This window comes from Dendrobates tinctorius, unplaced genomic scaffold (genome assembly GCF_039654945.1).
Source record: "Dendrobates tinctorius isolate UK_male_01 unplaced genomic scaffold, ASM3965494v1 ptg000003l, whole genome shotgun sequence".
NCBI classification, from domain to species: domain Eukaryota; kingdom Metazoa; phylum Chordata; class Amphibia; order Anura; family Dendrobatidae; genus Dendrobates; species Dendrobates tinctorius.
The window spans coordinates 65,195,682-65,205,890 of record NW_027361671.1 but is presented as its reverse complement, the minus strand read 5'-3'; the positions used below and the strand labels follow the sequence as shown (position 1 = coordinate 65,205,890).

The 10,209-nt window shown below is 45.8% G+C and overlaps 1 protein-coding gene across 1 annotated transcript; it reads right to left on the bottom strand.

The window, feature by feature from the left end:
* Positions 1-246: 246 nt before the first annotated feature.
* Positions 247-2,221, bottom strand: LOC141058794 (uncharacterized). Its single transcript, XM_073555045.1, has 2 exons — positions 2,017-2,221; positions 247-1,906 (listed from the first exon to the last, which is right to left on the bottom strand). Exon 2 carries the CDS (start codon positions 1,669-1,671, stop codon positions 487-489), a length of 1,185 nt encoding a protein of 394 aa, XP_073411146.1. The 5' UTR covers positions 1,672-1,906; positions 2,017-2,221; the 3' UTR covers positions 247-486.
* Between the last annotated feature and the right edge of the window lie 7,988 nt (positions 2,222-10,209).

Below are 10,209 nucleotides of genomic sequence, written 5' to 3'. Positions count from 1 at the left end.
CAGATTCTATTTGGTAAAACTAGAGTTATTACACTAGGCCTTGGAATGACTATACTAGGCCGTGGTATTTCAAATATGAGTATAGTAGGCCTTGGGGCTAGTAGTATAGTAATATGTGAAATACCACGGCCTAGTATAGTCATACCAAGGCCTACTGTAATAACTCGATTTTTAACAACTAGCATCTTGTTTCACAAAAAACAAACTGGTGAAACTAGAAAGAAACTTATTTTTTAGACAAGTTTCAACAGTTTGTTTTTCATGAAACCAGATTCTATTTGGTAAAACTAGAGTTATTACACTAGGCCTTGGAATGACTATACTAGTCCATGTTATTTCACATATGACTATACTAGCCCTTGGGTTGGTTTTTAACATGTATTTACTCATCAGTGTGTGTGAGCGGCGCAAACAACATTAATGAAACTTATTAATGGTGAACCACAAATGTAAATTTATTTTTTATCACAAAAAAAAAACTAAAAATTATTTTTTACGGCGTTTGGGGGCAGATGGTTTCAATTTGGGGGTGTGCAGGGAATATGCAACACTTGCAGTTGAAGACGGTGTTTGAGGGGAAGGGGCAACAAAACTTGTGGGGGAAGGTAGTCCAGTTAAGGGAATTAAACTTGGAACACTTGTAGGAGAGGAAATCTGTTCAGTTACATTAGTTGTAATGGCATGTCGCCGTAGGCTTGTGTGCCTGGACCGACTTTGGCCCAATGCCCGCCTTGATTGATTTCGCCTTGAAGTAGGGGCAAATATGGAATGTAGGTCCCCCGTCTGCTGGTATGGCTGCTGCTGCTGAGGTGGCGGCTGCTGCTGCAGAGGTGGCGGCTGCTGCTGAGGTGGTGGCTGCTGCTGAGGTGGCGGCTGCTGCTGAGGTGGCTGCTGCTGCTGAGGTGGTTGCTGCTGCTGCTGAGGTGGCGGCTGCTGCTGAGGTGGCTGCTGCTGCTGAGGTGGCGGCTGCTGCTGAGGTGGCTGCTGCTGCTGAGTTGGCTGCTGCTGCTGAGGTGGCTGATGCTGCTCTTCGTTGTCAGTGCTCGTCCTTGCAGGAGGACTGGTGGCGGCAGTGATGGCCCAGGTTTGCAGAGTGGTGGTGGCAGGGCTACTACATGTTGTTGTAGCGGCAGGGCTGTTCCATGTTTGCCTAGTGGTGGCTGAGCTCCACGCATGCATGGGATTGGCGGTGGTGCTCCAGACAGGAGCAGCGCTTGCCATGGTGGTGTCGGTGAAGTGACCAGCTGCACTCAGACTTGTGGTGGTGTAACGGTGGGTGTCCTGGCTTTGAATAGAGGTGTCCGTGCAGTGGTATGCAGCACAAGTCGGTAGTGAGGTGAAGCGAGTCAATGGTGGCACAGGTGGAAAGGACACCACTGACTGCTGACCGTACCGATTATGCTGCATAGCCTGCAAGAAAGCATTGTTGCAGGCCTGCAGCACATTCAGCTGTTGATCAGGACTAAGGTGTTCCGCCATGCCCTTTTCAATCTTACTAAAAAAATGGTGTGCTGGTCTGTTGAGGTCGGCCTCCAGACGGTCAAGGCGCTGTTCTACAGAATTGAAGCGGTGTTCAAAGTGGTTAAAACCACGTTCCATGAGTGCAAAACCGCTTTCAACTCTGTCGGACAGTGACTTGAGGCTGGAATTAAATGTCTCGCTCAAATGCATAAACTCGGGCAAGACATTCCTGTCCAAGGCCCTCTGCCGCTGGCGGGTAGTGCCCGCATAACCAGTGGCAGAGACCTGGGACAGGGGAACACCTGATGGCCCAGCTTCCTGGTCACCAGCTGTGTGTGTGGCTGACCTGCAAGGTGCTTCCTGGCTGTCGGATGGCTGGGACGGGTCAGAGGACGTCCGAGGAAGGACCGCTCCAGGGCCAGGTTGCAGGGTGCTGCTCCAGGTGCTGTGGAAGAAAGGAAAATCATTACTACCATGCCTTTACAAGAAGCATCAGCTGTGGATTAGAAAAACACAGATTAATAAAAATAAAAACCCAAAATGTATAATACTTACGATCTTGTGGCAAGGACCGGTCTTAGGAACTGCAACGCGTGATAGTGACGGTATCTAGTTCTGGTCCTTGACGCAGATCCACTGCGAACCTGGCCCTCAGCACGAACATCATTGTTGAAGCGGTCCTTGATCGAACGCCAACGTGTTCGGACTTTGTCCACTGTTGATAAAAAAAAACAGTGCCGTCAAGGACAACAGTCACTGCGGCACAATGTAGCAATACAATACTCAAAGCAGTCACTGTAGACCCCGATGAAACTGTTGGGTTTCCTGCTAGAATACGCCTAGCACGAAACCCAACAGTGCCGTCAAGGACAACAGTCACTGCGGCACAATGTAGCAATACAATACTCAAAGCAGTCACTGTAGACCCCGATGAAACTGTTGGGTTTCCTGCTAGAATACGCCTAGCACGAAACCCAACAGTGCCGTCAAGGACAACAGTCACTGCGGCACAATGTAGCAATACAATACTCAAAGCAGTCACTGTAGACCCCGATGACACTGTTGGGTTTCCTGCTAGAATACGCCTAGCACGAAACCCAACAGTGCCGTCAAGGACAACAGTCACTGCGGCACAATCTAGCAATACAATACTCAAAGCAGTCACTGTAGACCCCGATGAAACTGTTGGGTTTCATGCTAGAATACGCCTAGCACGAAACCCAACAGTGCCGTCAAGGACAACAGTCACTGCGGCACAATGTAGCAATACAATACTCAAAGCAGTCACTGTAGACCCCGATGAAACTGTTGGGTTTCCTGCTAGAATACGCCTAGCACGAAACCCAACAGTGCCGTCAAGGACAACAGTCACTGCGGCACAATGTAGCAATACAATACTCAAAGCAGTCACTGTAGACCCCGATGACACTGTTGGGTTTCCTGCTAGAATACGCCTAGCACGAAACCCAACAGTGCCGTCAAGGACAACAGTCACTGCGGCACAATCTAGCAATACAATACTCAAAGCAGTCACTGTAGACCCCGATGAAACTGTTGGGTTTCATGCTAGAATACGCCTAGCACGAAACCCAACAGTGCCGTCAAGGACAACAGTCACTGCGGCACAATGTAGCAATACAATACTCAAAGCAGTCACTGTAGACCCCGATGACACTGTTGGGTTTCCTGCTAGAATACGCCTAGCACGAAACCCAACAGTGCCGTCAAGGACAACAGTCACTGCGGCACAATGTAGCAATACAATACTCAAAGCAGTCACTGTAGACCCCGATGAAACTGTTGGGTTTCATGCTAGAATACGCCTAGCACGAAACCCAACAGTGCCGTCAAGGACAACAGTCACTGCGGCACAATGTAGCAATACAATACTCAAAGCAGTCACTGTAGACCCCGATGACACTGTTGGGTTTCCTGCTAGAATACGCCTAGCACGAAACCCAACAGTGCCGTCAAGGACAACAGTCACTGCGGCACAATCTAGCAATACAATACTCAAAGCAGTCACTGTAGACCCCGATGACACTGTTGGGTTTCCTGCTAGAATACGCCTAGCACGAAACCCAACAGTGCCGTCAAGGACAACAGTCACTGCGGCACAATGTAGCAATACAATACTCAAAGCAGTCACTGTAGACACCGATGACACTGTTGGGTTTCCTGCTAGAATACGCCTAGCACGAAACACAACAGTGCCGTCAAGGACAACAGTCACTGCGGCACAATGTAGCAATACAATACTCAAAGCAGTCACTGTAGACCCCGATGACACTGTTGGGTTTCCTGCTAGAATACGCCTAGCACGAAACCCAACAGTGCCGTCAAGGACAACAGTCACTGCGGCACAATACAGAGCAGGGAAATACTCACTAAACACCTTTTTGGAGGATGCTGTGGCGCTGTCCCAGCCATCCATCAACGCTGCGGCCACCTCATTCCATAGCCGCCGGGTCACCACATTGTCCTTGTACAGCCGGTCACGGCTGTCCCACAACGGCGAACGCTCCTGGACCAGGCTGATGAGCTGCTCATTATCCAGGTAGACGTCTTCATCCCGTTGTGGAACCTAGACAAAACACATTCATTAGAATAATCAAATTTAAATTGAATAAAAAGTTACAAAAAAAGAAACAAAAAAAATGAGTAAAAATAGAAGATAAAAAATAAAGAACATTACAAATCATTTGATACTTACATTCCGTATCACCACCGGGACTTGGCTTCGCTGCTCCTGCTCTTCGCCCTCACTAGTGCCGTCCGCAGATGATGATGACGATGTCTTAAGAAAGTTGAAAAAAACGTAAGAGATTTGGAGAAGCAGCAGATATACTTACCAGATGCATGAAAATAATCACCTCACGGTCTGCTTGCGCCAATTCCTGCCGCGATGGGGAATACTCTGATTCTGAAGACATACTGCATGTAAAAATAATAAAAATCATTAGTACATACATAATTTAAAAGGACAGGCATATAATGTAATATACTCACATTCTTCGCTGATATAATGGGTTCTTGGTTGACTGTCTGCTCTTCAATCTCTCAGTGTAGTAGTGGCAGAGTTTTGGCAGGCACCTCCTTTATATAGACTTTTTTTTTTGACTTTAGAAGATTCTAACTAGGATAAAAAGTGGACACCACCCAAAAAACGCAGCGCTAAAAAATCGCATACCTGCGCATGCCAGTGCGCACGTATGCGCATCCATAGGCTATAATGGCCATTTTTAGCGCAAAACGTGCGCATACGTGCGCATGCGCTTTTTTCCAGAGCCAAAAAATGCAACATGCAGCGTCTGGAAAATACCATCGCACACCCCAAAAAAACGCAGCGCATGAAAATCGCATACATGCGCTTACAAGCGCGCATGTATGCGCACCCATGTTAAATATAGGGGAAAAATCGCATGCGCACGTATGCGTTTTTTTCCAGCGCTAAAAAACGCAAATGTGAAACCAGCCTAAGCCACAGAAAACCAGAGAGGTTGGTAACTAAGCGGATTGCAGACCCTTGATCCTATCCACTCAACTAGCAGTAGCCGTGGAGCATACCTACGATGATCCTAGATGCCTCGACACAGCCGGAGAGCTAGATAAGCCTAAAGCAAGAAAGGGGGAATCTAAACTGCCCCAGAGCAGTCCCCAAAGGAATAGATAGCCCCCAAACATATATTGTCGGTGAGACAAGATGAAAACACAAACGTAGGTAGGAAAATACTGAGCAAACGATGGGGGCCACACTAACTAGACAGGACAGGAAAGGAAAGACACTGTCTGCAATCACGCAAAAAACCCTGCAAAAAATCTCCAACACGTCTGATAGAAAAATACTGAAGTCGCACGACTTCGGCCACTATATCAGCACTCTGGTATATTCTGAAAGCAGAGCAAAAAAGAGGCCAATCTAATAAGGGACAAAAACAAACTGGCACAAGCAGTAATATATGGATGGAGATTCAGCACAGCCCTAGCCGGAGCTGGCTGACCACACAAAGCTGAAATAGACAAAACCAGATCAAATGTGAACAATAGCAAAAGAACACTTAGCTGAGCATGCAGGAACTGAGCTGGAAATTAAGACCTCAGGAGGCAGGTAAAAATCACCAGCAGGGATAGAGGGAGTCGGCTGTCTTAAATCCAGTCAGAAACAAGTCAGTCACTAGTAAACAGAGGTAGGCCAGAAAGCGAATTCACAACAGGCTACCTTTAGTCGGAGCAGGTGCACATGTGCTACCTGAGGTTTTGTAGTCAATCCACACTTGCAAGTGCATGGTGGTTAAATGTCTAAGCATGCAACTGGTATTCAAATTTCGGAGATTTTTCCCTCGGCTAAAGATTCTTCCGCACTTCTCACAGATAACCTTTGCCTCATCAGTAGGATTTTGCTCAAAAAAGTGCCACACTGCACTCTTCCTACTATGGTATAAATTTTCAGGCCTTGCACGCTGCGCTAATTTGACCGTCTGGCCAAGCTGTCCTGCAACTCTTTTTGCTTTTTTTACCACGTTTTTGGACAGCTACTTGCCTGCCAGATAACCGCTGCTGCAATGACGATGCCTGCTGCGGATCCTTCTCCTCTTCTGACCTATTGACAGCGGCACCCTCTTACCCTAATGGACGCCAAACTGGGTCAACAACTGGATCATCATCACCTCCTCTTCAATTTCATCTGCACCTTCCTTTGTGTCACCATGTAAGTTGGTATAGTATGCGGGAAAGGGGCACCTGAGTTTCATCAGGGTTAGATTCTGGCTCAGTAGCAATGTAGTGCTCTGGGTCAATGTACCAGCAGAATCATCTAGCAGTGGCTGTGCATCAGTGCACTCCATGTCAGATTCATCTTGGACTGGGGAATTCAGGATTTGACTTGATAACCCAGGCATGGAATGTGAAAAGAGCTCCATGGAGTAATCTGAAGTGTGGCCTGCCGCATCCTTCACTTTTAGTGGGGGTGAAGGACACAAGGAAAGGTGTTGTTCATGACCAGAAGCCTGCACTGACGACTCAGTGCTTGCATTTTTTTAAACTTCAGAAGAGGATGCGATGGAGCTGGTGGCTGTTTCGGCGAAGTAAGCCAAAACCTGTTCCTGATGCTCAAGCTTTAAAAGCGGTTTACCTACTCCCAGAAAAGGGAACCTTACAGGCCTTCTTGAGCCAGACGATGACGCTGGGTCAACATCTCCTTCCTTAGCTGCTATTGTGCTATTGTGCTTTTGCCATAACCAGCAGATGCACCACCACCACCATCAGTACCAGCCCCCCCCCCCGCCCATGTCCGCGGCCTCTTCCACCATACTTCCTCATGTTTGGGAAAATGTACCAAAAATACCAGCAGATATATGGTACTATATGAGGAGCACACAGCTGTATAAGGTGTAGTGAAAATTTAAAATCTCTGTATATATTTCCTTATTCATGGACGCTCTCACAGTATGTATTTGACCGTAATCCAACCAGCAGATATATGATACTATATGAGGAATGTACAGCTGTATAAGGTGTAGTGAAAAATTTAAATCTCCGTATATATTTCCTTAGTCACAGACGCTCTCCCAGTATGTATGTGACCGTAATCCAGCAGATATATGGTACTATATGAGGAGCGTACAGCTGTATAAGGTGTAGTGAAAAATTTAAATCTATATATATATTTCCTTAGTCACAGACGCTCCCCCAGTATGTATTTGACCATCATCCAACCAGCAGATATATGGTACTATATGAAGAGCATACAGCTGTATTAGGTGTAGTGAAAAATTTAAATTTACGTATATATTTCCTTAGTCACAGACGCTCTCCCAGTATGTATTTGACCGCAATCCAAACAGAAGATATACAGTACTGCATCAGAAGCGGACAGCTCTATACGGTGTATGGAAAAATGTAAATCTATGTATATTTATTTCCGGAGTCACACACACATGCTGCCTCAGTATGGATTTGACCGTGATCCAAACAGCAGATATACGGTACTGTATCAGAAGCGGACAGCTCTATACAGTGTATGGAAAAATGTAAATCTATGTATATTTATTTCCGGAGTCACAAACACACGCTGTCTCAGTATGGATTTGACCGTAATCCAAACAGCAGATATACGGTACTGTATCAGAAGCGGAAAACTCTATACGGTGTATGTATGGAAAAATGTAAATCTCCGTCTATTTTTTTCCAGAGTCACACACAGACGCTGTCTCAGTATGTATTTGACCATAATCCAAACAGCAGATATACGGTACTGTATCAGAAGCGGACAGCTCTATATGGTGTATGTATGGAAAAATGTAAATCTCCATCTATTTTTTTCCGGAGTCACACACAGACGCCGTCTCATTATGGATTTGACTGTAATCCAAACAGCAGATATACGGTACTGTATCAGAAGCAGACAGCTCTATGCAGTGTATGTATGGAAAAATGTAAATCTCCGTCTATTTTTTTCCAGAGTCACACACAGATAGCATCTATTTGTCTGTGATACCAGCCGGTACACGGTAGTGTGTGAGGAGCGTGCAACCCCAATACGGTGTGGGAAAAAATGAACGCTCAGTAACTGTTCAGAAAAAAAGGATAAAAGTAGGAGTGCTGTGTAAAAAGCAGTCTGCACAGCAGTGTGCACACAGTAATGCAGCTATCAGGTAGCCTAGTAAGGCAGCCTAATAACCAGCGCTGCTGCACACCAAAAAATCCTCCCCTGTCACTGCACACTAACAGTACAGCACAATTGCTATCAGCAGAAGCACAGATTCTTTTTGCTTCCCTGCCTATCTGTTTTCTTTCTTGCCTAACACTCTCCCTATTGAGAAGCAGTGGCAGCCAGCCACTTCTCCCTATGCTAAGATCAGCAGAAGTAAAATGGCAGTCAGCGGTCAGGGCTTTTATAGCCACTGTGATACCAAACAAAGCAAGCCAATCACTGAAATGCCCTTCTCTAAGATGGTGATGGCCGCTGCCCATGTCATCGCGTTGCCCACAGTGTGCGTCCTTGCTTATTGGCAGAGAAAAGGCGCCTGAAAGCATTATGGGAAACACGACTTTGGTGCTCGGGTCGGCGACCGCATGGCCGACATCACTCTATGGCTGGGTTTCGCTCGGCGAAACCCGACTTTAGCGCAAGTCGGTGACTTTTGAATTTGAACAACCCGTTTCGCTCAACTCTAGTGGTAAGTCATGCTCAAGTGCAGAGGACCTTGCAACCCATGGATAGCTTTCCACAGTGGCAGCCAGGGACCGCACCAGTGGGTGGTCATGCAGCGCAGCAGAGCCGCAAACGCAAGTATGACTACACAGTGGAGCCGGGAACTGAGCAGCATCTACACAGGTAACAGCATTCCTGCTCATTAGAGGGAAAGGAGCAAAGAGTTAATGCAGAGATATGCAGAGCAATGTAGGATAAACAGAGTACAAACACAGCGGCGTTACAGATAGTATAAAAGATCTGTCCAGACCTATATATCTGCGTTATATATATATCTACAGAAAATCTTCTTGATAGTTAATACTCTTTGCCCATGTTCTAAGTGTGATAGAAACACACCATCTCCCCGTAATCTATGAAAGTAGGCTAGCTCAGTACAATGTGGGTTAACTAAACTAGTGTGAAAGGACTAGGGTGATAATAAAGCAACAGATATACATATATCTCCATGAAATGACAACATCATTAGATTATTTTGTGTTATCAAAAAATGTGCAGAGCAAGCCTTAATTGGCTGTATGAAAGGACTAGTCTGATAATACAATAAAACAGCAAGTATACATATACAGTTGTGGCCAAAAGTATTGACACCCCTGCAATTCTGTCAGATAATCGTTTCTTCCTGAAAATGATTGCAAACACAAATTCTTTGGTATTATTATCTTCATTTAATTTGTCTTAAATGAATAAACAGAAAAAGAATTGTCCTAAAACCAAATTGGATATAATTCCACACCAAACATAAAAAAGAGGGTGGACAAAAGTATTGGCACTGTTCGAAAAATCATGTGATGCTTCTCTAATTTGTGTAATTAACAGCACCTGTAACTTACCTATGGCACCTAACAGGTGTTGGCAATAACTAAATCACACTTGCAGCCAGTTGACATGGATTAAAGTTGACTCAACCTCTGTCCTGTGTCCTTGAGTGTACCACATTGAGCATGGAGAAAAGAAAGAAGACCAAAGAACTGTCTGAGGACTTGAGAAACCAAATTGTGAGGAAGCATGAGCAATCTCAAGGCTACAAGTCTATCTCCAAAGACCTGAATGTTCCTGAGTCTACCGTGCGCAGTGTCATCAAGAAGTTTAAAGCCAATGGCACTGTGGCTAACCTCCCTAGATGTGGACGGAAAAGAAAAATTGACAAGAGATCAAGCTGCCCTGCAGTCCGAGGGTACAACAGTGTCAACCCGTACTATCCGTCGGCGTCTGAATGAAAAGGGACTGTATGGTAGGAGACCCAGGAAGACCCCACTTCTTACCCCGAGACATAAAAAAGCCAGGCAGGAGTTTGCCACAGGAGTTTGCCAAAACTTACCTGAAAAAGCCTAAAACGTTTTGGAAGAATGTTCTCTGGTCAGATGAGACAAAAGTAGAGCTTTTTGGGCAAAGGCATCAACATAGAGTTTACAGGAGAAAAAAAGAGGCATTCAAAGAAAAGAACACGGTCCCTACTGTCAAACAAGGCGGAGGTTCCCTGATGTTTTGGGGTTGCTTTGCTGCCTCTGGCACTGGACTGCTTGACCGTGTGT

Coding starts and splice junctions, on each gene's coding strand:
- LOC141058794 (XM_073555045.1), bottom strand. CDS start 1,671: ATGCATTTGAGCGAGACATTTAATTCCAGCCTCAAGTCACTGTCCGAC.